Raw genomic sequence first — 21,759 nt, 5'->3', positions numbered from 1 at the left:
ACTTATAGAATATAAACTCATCGTAAAGGTACCAGGATTGCAATTTTGTATTTGCGCCAGATGATCGTTTCGTTTACAAAAGGCTCATTTCTGACGTTCTAATAAAAAAAGTTAAAAAGACCAAATAAAGTCCGAAGTAAACGAGTATTGAGCACCAAATATTCCTAAAATTTTTGCCAAATACAGCTTTTATAATCTATTCCTGAGGGAGAAATAAATTAGTATTTTCAAAGTTGACATTGAGAACAAACAGGTAATAAGTGTCGCTTTTGCATTCGTTATCAGAGTTATCTCTTTTGATACTTTATTCTCGACTATTCTGTTGCTTCTTTTGGTTATAGTCTTGTGAAACCTTTGTCTTAAAATCGTGTCGCCAAACCCATAGTTTTAGATTTTTTATGAGCTGTTCTTTTGCCTGTTTGTTTTCGTTTTGTTTTGCCACGGTGTTGAATGTGCTTTGTCAACTTTCTGTTTATGATGGCCCAGCAATCTCCTCGTCCTCTTTGGTAATTAAACGCAAGTATTCGTGGTGTACATGTAACGTGCGCTTGATGATTCGGAGTGTTTTAAAAAAGTCTTCTTTTTCTTGCTTGCGTGGTTTTGATTTTAAAACACATGTCTCTATAATAGCTAAATATATCCCAGTTGTCTTTCTTTGCATACACCGCGATGATTTGTAATCCTTGAAATGTATTTAGGTAAGAATTCTTTACATAATTTTAGCTTCCATCATAATATTAATCAATAACAAACAGAACTAAAACACATAAATAGACATACATAATAAAACAAAATAATGAAAGTAGCACCAAGCGCGGGGATGTAACAACTTAGTCGACAACTGTAGAAAACGTTTATTTAATAACGGTAACACAAATTATACATGAAGCTATATTTTGTTCAACTTTCCTTTGTATGGTTTACCATTTCTATTGTCAACAGATGTGTTACATTCAGATAGTATTTTGCTTTTCGTGAAAGAGGTACGACCAATTTCTTCATACTTTATCTCCTGCTTTGTCCATCAAAAAGTTCTTCTGTATTTAACGTTACGGTTATAGAATCCCTTGAATACAAAATTTTACAAAAAGTTCGAGAATATGTAAAGATGTAATAAGATTATTTTCAATAGCAATGTATAGCATGTATGGATACGTGAGTAAATCGCATGCTGTGAAAATTAGCAACGTATCTCTTTTTTGAATAATTAGTTATCAAAGGTACCAGGATTATAGTTTAGTACGCAAGACGAATAAAATTGCCTTTGTGTATATGAATATCGTGGTTATAAAATTTTTACGGAGAAAGTTTAAACGGTATAAGTAAAAGAAAAAGAAAAACGATATACATGAACAAAAAAAACCCAATATTATAAAATGTTATGTTAAATTTACTATGCAAAAATAAAAGTTCTCATAAATGAGAAACTAGACAAAAGGTGCACAGTACCAACATTACACCTAGTATTTCAAGTTAAACTTGTTATTACAATTTCTATTGAATTTGTTTGTGACTTACCAGATATTTTCGTTTACACAACAAAAGTAAAAATATGCACACTGGACATGATTCCCATTGTTAAGTCCTTATAACAACCCATCTCATCAATTAGTGTGTTTACTGAAATATCTTTGTGGACAGAGAATTTCATTCTTTGTTCTTGAACTACAGTTCATCCACCGTCTAAAATGAGAAACACTCGGGGAAAACAAGATCAAACTAATGGCATTTTTATACTTGAACATGGAACGAAAATCAAATATGTCAGACAATAACCAAACGACAATTACCGAATTACATGTTCCAAGGAGGGACAGAGACGCAAAGAATGTGTCAAGTTTTAACATGTATGTGAACGCTAATTATTTCAATAACATAAGACACTGGTGTAATAATTCAACATAAGCACAAACTGTTTAAACAAGTTGAAAGGACGTTAATCGACAGATCGGTTCAAAGCCAAAAAACACCAACAACATTATTAACAAAAAGACAAAATAAACGAAGAACCTATATAAGAGTTCTAATAACATTTTGCGCTTGTACAAAATAAGGTTACAGTAGTTTATCGATGCTGAAAACTACCAAATCCATAATGAAGATATAAGTTTAAACAATCACTACAGGTATCGCATGAACCAATAATAAGCGAGAACGGATATATCGGCAATACAAAACGCCATTTGCTAGGAATGCAGCATACCTATTTAGTCAATATCGGAGCACCTAAATTCAAGCCAAGGTTTAAATTAGGTTCTTGTCACTTTTGCATTCGTTAAAAGAGTTGTTTCAATTCCTCTATTGCTTCTTTGGATTATAGTTTTAATGAACCCTTCGTCAAGAAATCTTGTGATAATTATGAATAATCCAAACTTTTAAAATTGATCATGTTTTTGTATGATATATTTTATATGAACTGATGGTTTATGAATTTGATACTTTTGTTGGATTACATTGTAGATATGCGGCTTCTACCAGTTTGGTCTGGTCTGAAAATACTTCACATGATTTTAACTTTAAGAACACGAAAAGTTTCACTAATGGAGCAGTGTTTTATCAATTCTATTTTGCTACGGTGTTTTATGTGTTTTGTCAACTTACTAATTATGGTTGCATATCTATCAGTTCGATCTTTTCTTCCCCTTTTGTGATTGATGTCGTTAAATTCAAGATAAAAAAGTATTGGAGTTCCTGTGACTTACACTAAAGATTTTTTGGTGATTAGTTTAGTCATCTTGAATATTATGCAGAGCATATGCGGTTAATTTTATATAAACTATGAAAAATAAACTTTTCATCATAGCAAAATATGTCACAGTTGTCTTTCTTTGAATAAACCTCAATAATTTGTGATACTTGAACAGTAACTCGGTTAGGAATAACTTTAATCATTTTAGCTTCTGTCATTAAAATACCCCATAATCAGAACTAAAACACACAAATTTGCATACACTTTAACACAAACATAAAGAATGAAAATAGCACCAAGCGAGGATGTAACAACTCAATCGACAACCGTAGAATCTATTTATTTAATTACAGTTACATAGTTTGCATAGGGGACAATGTGTTGTGCAATTTGACATTTACATGACTCAATACTTCGTTTGCTAACAGAATTGTTACTTTCAGATTGCATTTTGCTTTTCTTGAAAGAAATAAGACCAATTTTTCTGTACTTCTTTTTTTTTCCATCAAAAACATTTGCAATACTCAACATTTTTTGCTATCGGATTCCTTCAATACTAAAAAAAAGTACAGAATATGCAAAATGATATCAGTATTATTTTCATCAGCAATGTACATATGTATACCTTAAAAATACTGTTCTATTTTATGGACCTGTGGACATTGGCCAAATACCTCTGTTGGAAATACAATTTGTGTGTATATGAATAACGTGGTTATTAATTTTTTTATTGAAAAGATTAAACTAGATAAGTAAAAGAAAAAACTAGAATTATAAGTTGAAATGATAAGTTTACTAAAAAAAAATAAAGCTATAATAAATAAGAAACTGGACAATTGATGTTGTACAGTAAGGTTTATTTAGTTAACTTTGCAATTAAAGTTTTCAATGAATTTGTTTGTGACTATGCAAAATGTATTCATTTACTTAAGTCAACACACTTATACTTGACATTATTTCCATTTTTAGGTCTTTTGACAACACATCTCATCAATCATTGTGTTAACGTAAACATTTTCGTAGTTAGAAAACTTGAATTGTTGTTTTTAAACTCCTGTTAGAAATAGCTCAACAGTAAAACCATTTCAATAGTTGTTTTCACACTCTACTTGCTCGTAATATACACAATAATAATAAAGTTGAGTTATGAATATCTAAAGAAATGGAGGTAACATTCATGTAAAAAGGTTCATCAAAATATAAAAAAAATAGAAATCCCTAATAAGAGCTAGAGGTCAGATAATCAAAACTGCTAGGTCGCATATACTTTCAGTAGTGTGCCAAAAAAATTAACCATATCAATATTTCATAGACATACAAAATAAAAAGTGTGAAAACTGTAGTGTGATGCTGACTTAAAGGATGTTTCCAATTGCTAAGTTCCATTGAAAGTTGCTTTCACCTTTTATCTTATCAATGGCATCAATACATACTTGTATGTCATTTCAACTATGATGGCTAGATAGCTTTCTCATCGTTAATCATACAACATAACTTTATTTTATAATTATGGAAGAATTATAAAATAATTTACAGGAAACATAAAATACAAAAACGACTTTTTATTCTTTATTATGCACAAATTACACCCATAAGAGGGTCAAATGTTAAATTTCACACAAATTACAATATACAATACACAATGTAAGTGAAACAAAGATGCAATGTTAGTATTGTGATCTTATCTGGAGTTTTTGCTAGGCCTTTAACAATACTGAATTAGGAGATCCAAATATACATTTTATTACTTGACCAAGACAAGCACAATGGAAACACCTTATCGTCTTAACATTAATAGACAAACATAGGATTCATTTATATTTGTAATAAAAGGAAGTATGGGATAAACATCGGTGAGGAATCAACCTAAATTTACATAATACAATCAAAACATCAACATAGGCATTTTATCTAGTTATCCATTCGTTTGATGTGTTTGAGCTTTGATTTTGCCATTTGATTAGAGAATTTCTGTTTTGAGTTAAGTTTGAGTTCAGTTTTTTGGTGATTTTACTTTTGAACATTTGTAGGTGGACATTTTGGGAAGTTGTGTCACATTTAAATACATCATATGTGCCTTACACATTTATGGTTGTTAAAAGTTGCTGAAAAGTCTTTAAGGTGGTATGGGGTCTTCCTCCATCTTGGATTGTAAAAAGCAGAGAACCAAAGGTCAAGATTTTCTATCAAGTTTGCAAAATTTGATGCAGGAATGCAGATATTTGATGTGAATTTTCATTTAAAAGAATCAATGTATAAGAATATAACTTAAAAATATTAATATTTTTGCAAATGATGATTATTTTTGGTTGTTTTAAAAAAAAATTGGATTGGCATTTCTCTAACTCTAAAACAGTGCATTTTATGAAGGATTCTACATGGAATTTTCCTATTTTGTATTTTAGCTGGAAAAGACGTACGGTGACCCTATCTTTTCTTTTGATATTCTCAAAACGTTATCTGAAAGCTCTCTTTTCCTGAAGTATTTATTAATTCTATCATTTTGTTTAGTTTCTAATCACAAAATGGTGTTTTTTTTCCTGTATAATCCATACAAAATGTGTCATTTTGTCATGTCCTGTAGCTTGAGAAAATGCGCGGTGACCTATCATTTTTATTATATTTTTCAACATATATCAATAAATAGTACGTTTTGGTAAAGTATGAACAAATTCTATCATTTTTATTTTAGACTCCCATACCACCTTGACTACAATGATAAATGATTTTTTTTTATATACAGAAATTAATCAAAATGAATCACAACAACATTATAATTCAATTTCAGTTATTTCGACACTTATCATCTTATTCTGATCTGCTTTAGAGGATTACTTTGCAGTTTTAAAATTATTTACACATTTAGAGAATTAAAAGTATGAATATAGCTGAGTACAACATTATGGTACTTTAAGTATAAGCATATATGATTTATCGCACCATGACAATTTTTAAATAACAGATCTTCGTTAACATTACAAACGAAAATCTTTTGATAATAATCTGTTTGTGTAGTCATTTTTAGCTTATTTAAATCTTTAACAAAAGTTTATAAAGGAACGGTCGTTGTATTGAAACCTTACACTACGGTAACCTTGCATTTTTTGTTATAATTATCATGAATTGGACTACATACTTTAAGTAAATCGGGTCATAGAACTATATTACTTGTTTATACACTGTTGTAGTGACACCATAAGCAACAACCCCGTATCTAAATAACATATCATAAACATACACCTTTTTTGAACCTGTAAAATATAATTTGGTGGTATTTAAATTATTTTTTTTTCGGTCAAAATTAATATACTATTTTAAAACCTGATGATAAATTACAGAACTATTTATAAATCTTATACTACTTTTTCTTGAAAGTATATCTACAATGAATAACTCAAAATTAATTTTATAAAGTCTTCCAATGAAGTATATCATTATGTTATTAATCACGTTATTCTTGTTAAAACAAGAAATCATATATAAAAAGGAAAAGCAAAGTCAAAATGTCGCTACTACGGCGACCTACAAACCAAGCTAATGGACAATGCAATTCTAGAAATCAAATAATCAGAATAACGCTTCTGGTTATAAGTAAAATCACACAACTACTAACTTCCGAGGAAAGTTCAAGTACTTGAAATTCTTGTTATCTCTTATATTTATCATTGACGTTTCTTATACGCTTTCAGTATGTAAAATTCATGCAAATTTTTTTTTCAGCTAAACATCTATTTTTTCAAAGATTTGTATCTTAATATCGTAATGACTCTATAAACAATTTTGAACATACTTCACCAAAGAACATTTTAATCTAAAACTTACGGTTTTTAAAAGTTGTTGGGTTAATTCAAGTGAAAAAATGCATCCGAAATTTTAGAAAAAGAAAAAAATATCTTCACTTCATCAAATGCCATCGGTACATTTTAATAACTAAAATCAATGATTTACACATTGTTATGAACGTTATGTCACTTGGATGTATGCTTACTTTTAAGTGGTCAATAATGTCCATTGGTCAGATGATATTGACTCAAGTATTTATTTACATATTTGAATGGCTTTGTCCTTTCATAATACAAATTTTCAAAACGGTATTGAATTAATTTTCTTTAGTGATAGATATAGTTGAGTTCGGTTTCATTAGTAGGATAGTATAGTTGATGATACATGATGATATGATAGTGTAGTTAAAATATTCCTACTATATAATTCTAGTGATTAATGATTTGTTTCCCTTACAATTTGGACTTGATTTCACTACAGGGAAAGATATTTTAAAATACTTGATTTGGATAATGAATATATCATTATAACAGATTATTTGTACTTAGTTCCAGGCATAGTTTTATTGAGTATAAAAATTGTTGCTCTCTGATCACTAAAATAGTGTTTTATTATAATTAGAATGGGCTTTTTCTACAATAACTGCTAAATGACTTATATAAAACGGATAAATGTATACCGCCAATGACATGTACTCGTCTTGATAAACACATCTTAAGGCAGAAGGGATGTCCGAATTACAAAACATAAGATTTGTCTAATACTTTGCTTGCATGGAGTTTATATCATAGATATCGGAAGATGTGGTATGTGTGCCAATGATACAACTCTCCATCCAAGTAACAATTTGTAAAAGTAAACCATTATAGATCATAGTACGGTCTTCCATTCGGAGCCTTTGCTCACACCAAATAGCAAACTATACAGGGCCGGAAAATACTAGTGTAAAACCATTCCAACAGGAAAACAAACAGTCTAATCTATATAAAAAACGAAAAACATTTATGTAACCATCAACAACCACTGTACATCAGGTTCCTGCCATAGTTTATTTACAACCAGTCGGTCGATGCCAGTGCTGGTGGAGGTTTTTCTCCGAGGGTATCAACAACCCAGTAGTCCGCACTTCTGTACTGACATGAATTATCATTTATATGGTCAGATTTATATATTAACTGTTTACCAAACTTTTTAATTTTTGAAATACTAAGGCTTTTCTACCTCAGGTAAAGATTATCGTAGTTGTGTTTGACAAAACGTTTAGGAATTTTGGTTCTCAATGCTCTTCAACCTCGTACTTTATTTTGTGTTTATGATTTTTTATTGGTATCGAGCGTCACTGATGGGTCTTTTGTAGAAACGCGCGTCTGGCGTAAAGACAAAGTTTAATCATGGTATCTATGATTAGTTTATTTACAACCACTGAGTCGATGCCACTGCTGTTGGAGTTTTAATTCCCCGCCTAATAGTTCGCACTTCTGTGATGACATGGTCATATTTATAAATTTACTGTTTACAAAACTTTTGAATTTTTGAAATACTAAGGCTTTTCTACCTTAGGAATAGATAACCTAAGCTGTATTTGACAAAACGTAAAGGAATTTTGGTCCTCAATGGTCCTCCATTTCGTATTTTATTTGGCCTTTATAACTTTTTTTTTAATCTATGATGAGTTAACTTAGAACAGGTGAAAACCAAAAAAAATAAACGTTTTAACATACTTTTTTTAAAATTTGATATAAAATGTTGGTCAATGATTTGTTTTTGTTTTGTGTTTAATAAAAAAAAAACTAAACTAAACGACAGAATTTTAAAATCAATTACGCAAAAAAGCATCTTATTATCAATAACGTATGTACTTTAAAAAAATAAAACAAATATAAGAGCCACATGATTTTTTTTCACAACAGTATAGGATAATTTACTATACATTATTTTTTAAAGTAAAATAAACTGAGTAATTGCCCATTATATAGCGTTATCAACAAAGAAACGATTATTACTAAACATCTGATCTACTTTTAACTATGTATCGTTATTATTATGTTTTCAACATTTTGTTTACACATTTTGATATTAAGGGTGATAATGTTTGTTGTTTGCACGAACTGTTAACCTATTAAGAGCAGTTAGTTCACCTACACCACTACCCAGGTGTTGATGGGGTCTGTGTTCCTCAGTCTATAGTTTCTGTGTAATGCTATACTACACAGATCCGTCCGGAGCACCTGATATCACTCCCAGTTTTTGATGGGGTTCGTGTTGCTTATTCTTTAGTTTTCTATGTTGAGTCATGTGTACTATTGTTTTTCTGTATGTCTTTTTCATTTTTAGCCATTGCGTTGTCAGTTTGTTTTCGATTTATGAGTTTGACTGTCCCTCAGGTATCTTTCGTCCTGCTTCTATATATATATTACAAGGACCAATTATAGGTTTTCAAAAAGTTTTTCGAATAAATACAATAAAAAGAAATAGGAATGAATGATAGGATCACCTACAGTTTTTTTTACTATTAAAGTATAATTGAGCTTCTTTAACGTTTTTAGAGCATCACAGTTTCTTTTGAAAATATCCTGTCAACAATGTCAACAATTCGACTAGCCTGTCATATATTAATATGTTTGCATTGCTTTTATAATTAGTTATAAGATAATGAAGTTGCTGATGATAATATGATTTAATGTGAAGTGGATATGAAATTTAACGTATTAAAATAAGCTTCATGAAATAATATTTTTAGTATAACCTGATAAAATCTTATTTCATCTATCGTTGATTTTGTCTGAAATATAATTTCATTGTGTAGGAGTAAGAATGAAAATAAAATTGTAAAGGGGAACAGGGGGAGGGGTATATGCGAAAAGCTGAACTTGTATTTAGTCTAATAGTGTAGGTTTGAGTCCCGTACTCTTGTCTCGTCCACACTCCAAAAAATCCGACGCTAGTGTCGTGTCGTAAGCCATTGTAAATCTATATATGAAATATGAAAGAAGTATCACAGAAAAAAACAGCAAAAGAAGCATACAAGGCCGACACGACAGAGAAACCAGCAGTGAAGAATGCAGATACACAAGAAACATAACACACGAAATATAAGGTCTTTTCCATAAAATTGAATATTTAAAACCCCGGAAACATGTTTTGCTGATGACAATACACAATTTAATTATAAAGAACTTGTGAAGGGCAATAAAGAAAGAAATATACAAAGTTAAAACAATGAGTATTCAAATCTATCAATATTTAAATTACAAAATTTGAATTAAAGAATAGAGGAATTTGGCTTGCTTCTGACAGTATTGAATAGATACATACATATCCCTTTATGCGTGTTCAAACCTTGTTTATCAGATATGAGATCTTCACTTCATATTTGTAACTGTAAATCATATGTCCACACAGCAAGATAAATAACAACTGCAATGGCTGAGTTAGATATGATTAACAGAGATCCTAATGAGCTGAACGGCTTTATAAAGGTAAAAATTAGTCGAGTTTTTATCATATAGTTTTGCGATGCTTTCGTTAATTTCATAGTTCAATAGAATAAACAAAAATGTATACTGTATATCAACGGATTATGGCATACAATTTTGTGTTAAATATATCTTTGCTCGTTGTTTAGCTTAGTGTGATCAGAGATAAAACACTGAACTTCTGTAAAGACATGATAAATTTGATACAAAAAAAAAGAGAAAGAGAAACTTTCAAAGTATGTATGTGATGCCCATGTTGATTATAATAAAGAAAGTTAACACTTTTACATTTTTTCCATCTTATGAGACTATACCGTGCTTAGTACCTGGATTCATTTTACAAAACCTTTTCTAAATCGACATTACGAAGTGCCTGTACCAAGTCAGGAATATTTTTTTGTTTTGCCAATTGATAAAGGACTTTTCGTTTTGAATTTTCCTTGGAGTAAGGTGCTTTTGCTGTACTTGTTCAGCATTTCGCTGGGTAAAAACATTGAAGCCTATTTCCAGAACTTAACATGCTTTATTTGGATAAAAATATTCTCGCATACTGATTTGGGTTTCAATCCATTTTTGTTGTTGTTTTGTCAGTTATCTGCCAATCTAAACAGGCAATATCTATGCAGTTCAACAGTCTGAAAATGAAAGTCAATTTTGACATTTTTGATGTTATTGCTCCCATGAAGAAGCTGATTTGTATTTCCAAGAAATATATTTCCCATGAAGTTGCAAAACACAAACATTTAGAACTAATTTCCAATTTTCGACGACAAAACAAATCAATCAAAATACTAAAAAAAATAGAATGTGTTATTTTGGTACTAAAAAAATATTCAGTTAAGATATCATTGTCTCCTTGTCGTCAAACAAAAAATGAATAGTTTTAAGTCAATGAATCCTTGATAATCACAAGGAAGAGAAATATAGTAAAGGGATGCTCAAACTCATTAATCGAAGTTAAACTGATGACACCATGGTCATACAAAAATTGCCTAGTTAAGTACTAATTAAACTATCTGCTCAAAAAGTAAAGTTTGTATATTTATACGGTTTGACTAGATGGATAAGATAAGTCTTTTATCCTTCTAAATAAACTCATCATAGAACCAGATTGAAATTTTGTATTTACACCAGACGCACGTTTTGTCTACAAAAGACTCATCAGTGACGCTGGAATCAAACATATTAAAAAGGCCAAATAAAGTACAAAGTTGAAGCGCATTGAGGACCAAATATTCCCAAAAGTTTGTCCAAATACAGGTAAGGTAATCTATTCCTGAAGTAGAAAAACCTAAGTCTTTCAAAAATTCAAAGTTTTGTTAATAATTGATTATAATTATGAACATATACCCAATGATAACTCAAGTCATCACAGAAGAATACCGGGCAGGTGGTGCTCACGGGGAAATAAAACTCTAGGCAAGTAAGTTTCGAAAAAGTATGCATGCACTATATAAACATGTCATATTATTTGATTATAGGCTAGTTTTGAAGATGTCTTGGGAGAACCAGACGATGCGCATAGCTTTGAATGTGTGTGGACTGCCAGCAATGCCTGTTTTAATTGTGGAAGAGATTGCTGTTACAAATTTGTAACTTTACTCTGTGGATTATGCGTTGCTCTATACTGGGGTTGTTGTTTTGCAGTCGTCGCGTTTGAGACTATATGGTGTATGACACCGTTGTTGAGAGTTGTCAATATAATTTGCAACTTATTTCAAAAGTTCTATACCATTTGTATAACTTGTTGGTTAGCACCTTGTTGTGAGACATTGGGACTATTCTTCAGTAGAATAACTGTTGTTAATAAGTGATTGCAATCACATCATTTACTTAAAATGAAATTAATTGCACTAACATGGAATTTATTTCATTTTGTACAGGTGTACATGTGGGTAATATTATTGAAATCATGGTCTAGATAATATAATTATAAGAAATATGTCATTAAATATATCAGTGTTTGTATTATCATTTGAGAAATGTTTTTTGTTATCCTCTAAATATGTGATCAAATTTTATGAACAAACATAAATAAATATCTATAAAGAAAAGAGAGAATTTTGCAGAATTTCATAGCTCACTGCGAGCACATGTTTGATGACTATAAAACGTCCATCGACAAATTTTCATGGATAATCGAGACGATGAAATGTAAATACCCTGCTTTCTTATAGACCGACACACAAAGTCGAATGTTTACTTTCTATAGAAAAGAGAAGACATGGTGTTTAATTCAGAACGCAAGGTCACTCCGAAAACATAAAATGAAAAAAGAAAAGAAATAGTGGTTTTATTGCTGATCTTCATCTCGAAAACACAATAACAATAAGATACACATATCTTGTCGATGAAGGAACAAATCATACATCATAAAAACAACTTGAATCAAACTAAAAATTCACTGAAATTGACATCATCCAGAAGCCGGATCTTTCAATTGACAACATATTTCACCGTGTTGAACGCCACATGCGGGGTGCCGGATATGTTTGACACGGGGTGGCAATTTCGAAGCGAAAAAAAACTATCAAAGTAAGTTCAAGTATCAAAATTTCTTTATTTAGAATTTTTAGTACCATATAATGTACTGCACGGAAGTAACTGACACACAATATATTTCCTGCAAGCAAAATAAGTCGTTTCCAGTGCTCTGTTTTCTCAAACACCCCTCCCTAGTTTTCCGTGTTGCAGATTTTGATGCTTCATACGCAAATTTCTGAATAAAAACTACTTTAGACGACTACCCTCTGCAACATTTATATAGAATTGAATTCCTATAATGGAATTTAATCAAATACCAGTTTAATACTTAAAATTAATTGGTTATAAAAATAGTTTTCAAAAAAATATAAAGTGTCGCTCGGGGTGTCAGATTTTGCATCTCAAGGGGAAGAGGCTTCCAATAAAATACGAATAGATTTGCATATGGATCATGTAAATCGGTCTTAATCTGATACTTTTTTAATTCAAACACATCTACTATATTATGATAACAATTAAAAAATTGAAAGTACTTCATTTTGTTAGTTATTGAAGTCATATAAGACATGTGCTTTTGATTTCATAAATATATAAAAAAAAAAAAATGACTCAAAATATTTTGGGTGAAGCTGGAAAAAAAAATTCTTTTCCTTTCCAGTCGCTATCATGGTCAGATTATAAGTCACTTATGTGGCTCAATGCACCGCCACATGGAGAAAAATCATAGACCAGATCTCCATATAAGATTTTGCCAAAGCCACCAACAGTCAAACTGTATCTTTGGCATCAAAGTTCTTCATCAGGTTCCTCACAAAAGCGTTTGTGCATGCTGCACTCATTCCGAAACGAAATCGATAACTATCTCAAATTAAACACTCACCGGCATCTTTATCATCAAATGACAATACAGCTAAGAGGTTTTGGAAAATTTGCTACAAACTTTTTTTCATCCTACTAGAAGACCAAATAAATACAAAGCAAACAATTATTGGGTATAGACAAGTTTTTGAAACTTTCTCTTTGTGAAAGAGCACATGAAGCTTTTAAATATTTAGGTCTACGAATGAAAGGCCGTAAAGAGCTTGCCATCCGTAAAAATTTTGGTCTTTAAAAGTTTGAAGGAATGGCGGGTGACAATTGGTATCAATCGATATTTATGTTTGTGATCGGTGGATTACGGGCGTCATTGTTTCATATAACGGAACTTAGGGGAAATTGCCTTTCTTGTATCAACCCGGTTCTTTCTAGTGCCAGTGACATATTTGGAACACAATCACATTTTTTTAATGAAAGCACAGTAGACATCTTGTATTAAAGAAACCATGTCAGCCTCATGGAACATGATGAAATGTTTCAATGTTAGAACCAATATATCTTAAACAGAGGTCAGACTTTGGGATACTAAGTAATAAGGTCCATGGAGCTGAAATGCCGAATAGTATCTTTTGACTTGGAACTGAAAAACTTATTTCTGCGTCTTGGGGGTCGGCCATTATGTGCTTTCATAAGCTTTCTGTAATATGCTCAATACTTTTTGGTACACCTATTAATAAATTTACCATTTGGATAAAAGTCAGAAAACAAATTATTTTTTTCAAGATTTTGAATCGCTGTTTTGTTAAGAATATTAGTGTCGTTGTCTTCATGTTTCCCTGAAGCTGTAATGTCATTTGATGCGAAAGATTCCGGTGAGTGTTTCATTGACGAGAGTAACCGAATTCGTTTTGAGTGAGTACTTTTTGCGGTTTGCACGAGCGCTTTCGGGAGGAGCCTCATGATGAACTTTAATGGAGTGTTAGTGGCTTCGGCAAAATCTTATATAGAGGTCTGCTCTGTAATTTCCCTCCATGTTTCGGTGCATTGAAACACAGTCGTGGCTTTTTTTCTGACCATGATAGTAACTTAAAAGGAAATGAAATCATTTTCCAGCGGTAAAATATATTTTGAGTTATTTTTATACTATTTATGAAATCAAAAGCACATGTCTTATATGACTAAAAAAACAGACAAAATGAAGTTCTTTTTGTTTTTAATATGTCATCGTCATATAGTAGATGTGTTTGAATTAAAAAGTATCAGGAAAAGACCGATTTACATGATTCATAGGCAAATCTATTCGTTTTTTATTGGAAGCCTCCACCCCTTGAGATGCAAAATCTGACACCCCGAGCGATATTTTATACTTTGATGAAAAACTTGTTTTATAACCAATAATATCGGTTATGTTCGTTGAATAACTACAATCCCCTTCCCTTTTCACCAAATTTTACTATTTACCGGATGTATTATCACATAAGCAACACGACGGGTTTCACATGTGGAGCAGGATCTGCTTACCCTTCCGGAGCACCTGAGATTACCCCAGTTTTTGGTGGGGTTCGTGTTGCTAAGTATTTAGTTTTCTATGTTGTGTATTGTGAACTGTTATTTGGGTTTTTTTTGTATTTAGCGTTGTCAGTTTATTTTCGATATATGAGTTTGACTGTCCCTCTGGTATCTTTTACTCATCCTTTTGAAGCAATATTTTCTTAGTAATATCACGCAATGGTTACAGTGCAGTTAAAAGGTCTAACGTTTTTTTAATATTTCGAACAAACCCAAAAATCATTCGAAAATACACTTCAATGCTATGAAAAATACTCCTTATTCAATTTTAAGGATTAATTCATTTTTTTGTACAATGTGAAATATAAACATATTTCATTAGTTATTCATGAAAAATGCATTTTTCTTCTTCATTTTCTCTTGAATGCACTTGATGAAGACATGTTCATTTTTTTTGTCTACATGAGCGTTCCTGATGAAGGAAAATTCAAGAAAGCGATTTTGACGCACCAACTATATGATATATATTGAATTCATTTTCGGTACAATGTGAAATATTTACAATTTTTTTAGGTAAATTGTAAAACATGATCAAAATGCACTATTTCATGTAGATTTTTACTAGAATGTACCATGTAAAGACATTTTCATTTTGCTATGTAGTTGAGTGTTACTGATGAAGGAAAATTAAAGTAAATGAGATTGATGCACGAGCTATATAATATATGTTTTTTTTTCTAGCATTACGATGTGAGCTTCATAACCAATAATTACTACTACATTCAGTTTCATCAGCTATGTAGACAACGTGTAGGAACTGATATGGATTCTGGAATACATTTCTTAAACTATCAATTGATAAATTTAGAAAGATTATGTAACTAATTTTAAAATTTGTTCTTATGTGAATTTTGGCATTGTTTTACAGTATGAGTACATTTTTATCATGTAAAATACTGAACTAACAACTTTGGGTTTGAATGTTTGTCATCAAGAATAATCCACAAAAGCACTTCGGACGCACTTTATTAAATAAAGGGGAATTGTTTTCGCATTATAAGCATAGCTTGTCATGCCTAATATATGACTTAATACAGATTTTGTTTTAAAACAGGGACGAAAGATATTAAAGGGACAGTCAAACTCATAAATCTAAAATAAACTGACAATGCCATGGTTAAAAATAAAAAAAAGACAAACAGACAAACAATAGAACACATGACACAACATAGCAAACCCCACCAAAAACTAAGGGTGATCTCAGGTGCTCCGGAAGGTTAAGCAGAACCTGTTCCACATGTGGCACCCGTCGTGTTGCTTATGTGATAACAAATCTGGTAAATAGTCTAATTCTGAAGGTTACATTCATGAAAGAGAAGGAGATTGTAGTTACGACGTAAGGAACATGTCCGATATCGTTTTTGAAACGGTTATACCGTAACGGTCAACCAACTCGTGATGGCTTCCGTAAAATTTTAAGTGTTTGTTACTTCAAAAAAATGTGTTTTTTTCATTCCAGGTTAATTCCTTAATTGTGCCAGTTTTGTATTCTGTACATATGTGTAAATATTAGTGTTGACAACGTTTAATCGGTTTACCGTCGGAAGGAACAAATATCGAATACCAAAACGCTAACTGGTTAATCGGACTTTTTTCAATTTTAATAGATTTGACATAAAAGTGTATTGAAATCATTAAAAAAAATGTGTTCTTTTTAAGAATGATCGTCGTAGTAATTAATTTAACATATCAATTATCCAGTAGATTGATTGCTTTTGTTTATCCAAAAAAACATAAAAAAATAATTAGAACTTAGACAACTTGTCTTTTAGCTCGGAGCAAGATCTTAAGTTACCATAATTAGTATAGAACATGGAATTTTAAATCAGTAAAGCTCCAGTCACATTGTCACGTTTAAAGAGCTACGCTTAACTTCGTTTTGAAAGCGTGGCGAAACGGTAATATACGCAATGAGGCGTATCGAAACGTAGTGATCCTTTGTTCTAAACTGGACCTGCCCCGTATGTTTTGAATATTCAACAACAAATTGAAACGAAGTAGAAACCTAGTTATACGTATCAAAGCTTAGCGGAACGCAACTCAACCTGCTAAAAACGTATAGAAATGTATCAATACTTGGCGAAAACGTGGGTCTACACGTACTTATACTTCTGAATGTGCAATCTTTATTGTGCAAGGCTTTGTCAAACCTCACTGAAACGAAAGGCTAACTTAAAAATTGTGAAATGCAAACCGATGTGAATGTAATTAATGTATGATTGATGGTTCGAGTAACAGGCTTAATCATTTAAAATTGAAACACCCCACATTATTTTGTGAGACATCAAGAGAAATGAAAGAATCCTCGATTGCAGACATTTTCGATTCGACGAGATCAAAAAGTATTTTTACTTTTCAATCTAAAGTTGAGACAAACGCCATAGAAGATACGGTGGTATTGGATTATCAAAAATCAAACTTTTCCAGGAATCATCACCAATAATCCTTATAATGTCAAAGGACCATCTTCAATTCATCGAATTATAAAAACGTACATTCGTAGGGAACTATAGATAAGGCATTTAAAAACCATATTGAACTACCGATTATTCAGTTAATCGGTCGAACGATTATCCGACTATCCGGTTAGGCAAAACTGTACGATTTAACAACACTAGCAAATATGTTTATTTTCTTAGTTTTTACAACATTTCAACACGTCTCATTGTTAATTTAGAACCAAGGAAAGTCGATTAGAACGTAAATTTCCCAGTCATGATATTTCAAAGCTTGCATTAACTATCAATATTTTTTTAAATACACGGAAGCTATCAAACCAAGTGTTACAAGTGGTATATTTCCTCGCCATCTCATTGTTTATTCCGTAAAGTGAAGAAAATTTCCAAACAACAATGATAATTAATTGGAATTCTCTTTTAATTATATGTGTTTAGATTATTTTTACGAAAATGTGTACTGCTTTTTCTAAACATGAGCAGCTTTATATGTCTATGAATAAAACAAGTCGAAAAATAAATTAATCTGCTTCAGTTTGGAAGAATTCTATGTTCAACAGAAGAAAGCAAATCGTCACAACACATGATCAACATTTCTGGAAGCGTATCAGTATCAGTATTTACTTATGCATTAGCATAATAATGATTGACAATAAACACTATAATATCTTTTAATGCCATTTTACTAAAAAGTAAACATAAACAAGTATTACACAAATCTTGTAAACAAAATAAGTGATTTTAACATACAAACTTTACGTTGATATTGTTTTTGTGATAACATAATGACAGTACAAAAATAAATATTTCTTTTTCTTTAAAGTTCATACAATTTATTTTCGAGATAAGTTGCTAACTTTTTGTAATATTTATTTTACTGAACAGTAGCCCACATGTTTCACAGAATGGTGCCATGCAGCATGATACAAAGATACCAATAACTTTCTGGCAACAACCAGCATAAATAGAGCAAAATCTTAATCCAGGTGTAAAGCACCAAACCTGTCCAAATGTAAGTTGTGCAAACGTACATCCCCACTGTAAAGCAATACACAGACCACACAGGGTTGTCAGTAACTTATAACAACAATTTTTTCCCCCGTTGAAGCACTTATAGCTGAGGTTCCAAACGCAGTCAATGCTATGGGCTCCGTCTGGCTCTGCCAAAACGTCTTCAAACATGACCTAAAAATGATTAAAATGTACATTTTATTTTCAATATTTTGAAAGTAATTAAAAGCCATTAAAATATAGTTTTGTTTACACTTACAGGAAGACGTGATGCAAGATAAAATACTAAAAAGTAAAATGATCTTTTCGTTTGTTTATTTTTATTATTTTGACGATCTGATAAACAGACACCAGAATTCCAATTGAAATTTGAAGATGTCTCAAAATTAAAAATGAGATAACAAGAGGAAAAACGTTTTTCAATTAACATCATTTTCCCTTTAAAAACATCAACATATTTATTACAAGTCAAGAGGCTGTAAATTTTACCTTAACATGGTCGTTCATAGCGTTAGGATCTCGGTGTTCCATATCAAGATCCGCCATGATAATTCTGTACGATCTGTGTATCTCCCAGATTTGTAAATGACTGAATGACTGTGAATGTCCGCTTAAATATCTTGAATTTTAAAAACAAAAGTAAATTAGAACGGTGCTATGACAATTTATTAGAGGCTTGGCTATTTGAACTCTTCTCTCTTAAAATGGGCTGGAACTTTTAGAAAAAGGCCGATCTTAAGGTTGTATTTACTGGCTTTGATTGGCAGTAATCTCTCACTGATATTTATCTGATTACTCTTTAAAGTTTTTGATAATTGCGTGTCAGTTACAAAATATTTTTGATAAATTTAAAACACATATTTTTGAGTATTTAAAAGTATTCAAATACAAGTTATGTTGTCAAGTGGTATTTCAAGGTTTTATATGCTTTTTTTTTTTCTTTTTTTTTGCGCCGCAGATATACGATAAAGTGTAAAATATTCAAAAATGCCTCCCAGTTGACCATAAGGGTTAAATATATATGTATATGAGTTTAACAAATTATAAATTCTGAAGTTGCACTAAAACAATTGTTGTTAACACAAACATCGAAAGCGTTTCGGTGACAGGTCGTTATTGCAACCAAAAGTCGATAGTAAAACAATAAGATATTAGAGCTCCAATATCTGTATTACATAATAGGAAATGATCAATTATATCTGAGCATCCTTAAATTATTGACTAAAAATGTTGAACTTTGAAGGGGAAAAGAAACTGTGTTCGAGTTTATGCATTCTTTTTGATAACCTTCCCTTTTTTGCATTTCTTACTGAATACCAGAAGGTTACACTTTAAACATGATACCCCAATTATCATCGAAATTAGAAAAAAAAACGTCAATTAATTGTGTCCTTTAAATATTTTCTGTAGGAAGATCAGCTGTCAATCAAAATTAGACATTTTTCCGTGAAGGTTTCCACTCACAAAACTCTTGAATAACTTTCTAAAATCAGAAAAATCTGAAATGAGGTATAGAACTTTTATATATATTTCATAATACTGCTTTTCTATTTTTTATCGGATGCTCTTCAAATTTACATGAAGTTTTACGCTCATTTATACCTTTTTATTTGAAAATCAGAAATAGGAGACCGTTACTGGAGAGAGTCTTATCATTTATGACGAGAAAGATTTATCAGATTCTAATGATGGTTTCCTTTGATAAAGGGGTCTGTGGTTTTTGATTTTCATACAAAAAGGCATCAATATTATACCAATGTACAATACAGTCAATGTCTCGTCAAAACAACATAACTATAGTAATTAGTTATAATTAAAAGAAAAAGAAGAATAAGGGTAAAGGCAATGTCCCTTTTAATTTTCATATTTGTTTTGAAATGATTTATATAGAAACGGAGTAGTGTCAATAAAAGAAAATAACTTACACCCAAACAATAGAAATAACGGGAATAAAGAGAAACTCTCCAAGCAACGCTTGTATCAATAATACCTTCCTTTGAGATCCATTCTTCCGCTCATACTTCTATTGTTTTAAATCTTTCCATGTGTTTCATTTATAACTAATCATGACTGCTTATACGGTTAAAAGCAAATCATGTTTTCATTTTTAGCTAGAAACTATTTGAAGGCAGACATATAACCACAATGGCGGATATTGATCTCAGCAGAAGGGACCCGAATGATTTGAATAGCCATATCAAGGTAAAAAAAAATTATGTAGAAAAGAATTATTGCGAACAAATGTGCATTTTATTCCTTTAATGACATATTCGAATGGTTAACATCAATAATGATATAGGTTAAAAAGTAAAATCATAAAAATACTGAACTCTATTCAAAACGGAAAGTCCCTAATCAAATGACAAAATCAAAAGCTCAAAATGTTAAACCAATTTAACATTATGCGTATTGGACTCATTTACAAATTATTACTACAAATGGTCTTCTGCAAATTTTTTGAGTTATCTTCGTTTTGTACTTCATTTTTTTATATTTTGATTAAATGCACCTTTTCATGCATATGCTTTATATTTTAAGGTTGAATTTGAGGACGTATTAGGAGAACCAGATGGTGCCCAAAGTTTTGACAAAGTATGGATATTTTCATACAAATGCTACCGATGTGGACTAGGCTGCTGTTACAAGTTACTCACCTTGCTATGTGGATTGTGTATTGCTCTGTATTGGGGATGTACCTTTGCGTGCTTAACCTTTGAGCATGTATGGTGCTGGACACCATATATGAGATGCTTTTCAATCTTTGCTGGGGCATGCCAGAAATTTATTGGAATCATGATGAACTGTTGCATTGCGCCATTCTGTGAAACATGTGGGTTGTTTTTTAGCAAAATAACAGTTCAAAACAAAAATTAATATTGATAACAACATTAAATCTTCTATTATAAATCAATAACTTCAAAATTATTTGTTACTTATATGGTTAGAAAATGCTTATAGTTATTAGAGAGTAGTCCAAAAAATTATATCGTTAGGGCATTGAGATGAAGATATATTTATACACATGTTATTATTGAATAAAGTTAGTTGAACCTATGTCTCATACTTAATTGTATTACTAAAGTTGCATACATTGCAATCGGCATATATAGTTATGGCCTCACATGTATTTGTTTATCAGTGGCCTTATAGTGACTGATATATGTCAGATTTGTTTCTATCCTTTCTATTTTTAATGCTTCCGTTCGTTTTCTTGTTTATGTTTGATATCGAGTCGTCCGTATGTGACTGGATAATACAATTTACGAACACATTTACTTTACCAGATCAACTTTCGATAGTTAAGAATTCTTCATTTCTTTCGTTTAGTCCAAAACATTATACATTAAGCTGAACAAAAAAGAAAAGAAAAGTAGAGGCAAACCTGGACAAATATCATTGCTATGCAAAAAGGATCTAAATTTCTTAATTCAAAACATTTCGACATTATGGAATAACCGTTTCACAGATGATATTG

General features: G+C 31.0%; 3 protein-coding genes across 3 annotated transcripts; 2 read left to right on the top strand and 1 right to left on the bottom strand.

Moving 5' to 3' along the window:
* Nucleotides 1–9,813: 9,813 nt before the first annotated feature.
* Nucleotides 9,814–12,002, top strand: LOC134711017 (caveolin-1-like). The gene is made up of 2 exons (XM_063571448.1): nt 9,814–9,951; nt 11,430–12,002. Exons 1-2 carry the CDS (start codon nt 9,895–9,897, stop codon nt 11,760–11,762), a joined length of 390 nt encoding a protein of 129 aa, XP_063427518.1. The 5' UTR covers nt 9,814–9,894; the 3' UTR covers nt 11,763–12,002.
* A 5,936-nt stretch (nt 12,003–17,938) lies between these two features.
* LOC134711009 (caveolin-1-like) lies at nt 17,939–18,928 on the bottom strand. Its single transcript, XM_063571439.1, has 2 exons — nt 18,774–18,928; nt 17,939–18,458 (listed from the first exon to the last, which is right to left on the bottom strand). Exons 1-2 carry the CDS (start codon nt 18,828–18,830, stop codon nt 18,126–18,128), a joined length of 390 nt encoding a protein of 129 aa, XP_063427509.1. The 5' UTR covers nt 18,831–18,928; the 3' UTR covers nt 17,939–18,125.
* A 1,404-nt stretch (nt 18,929–20,332) lies between these two features.
* Nucleotides 20,333–21,347, top strand: LOC134710999 (caveolin-3-like). Its single transcript, XM_063571428.1, has 2 exons — nt 20,333–20,486; nt 20,823–21,347. Exons 1-2 carry the CDS (start codon nt 20,430–20,432, stop codon nt 21,156–21,158), a joined length of 393 nt encoding a protein of 130 aa, XP_063427498.1. The 5' UTR covers nt 20,333–20,429; the 3' UTR covers nt 21,159–21,347.
* The last annotated feature ends 412 nt before the right edge of the window (nt 21,348–21,759 follow it).

This window comes from Mytilus trossulus, chromosome 1 (assembly GCF_036588685.1).
Source record: "Mytilus trossulus isolate FHL-02 chromosome 1, PNRI_Mtr1.1.1.hap1, whole genome shotgun sequence".
In the NCBI taxonomy this organism is placed as follows: domain Eukaryota; kingdom Metazoa; phylum Mollusca; class Bivalvia; order Mytilida; family Mytilidae; genus Mytilus; species Mytilus trossulus.
Note: the sequence above shows the minus strand (reverse complement) of the source record. Positions and strands in the feature narration are given on the sequence as shown.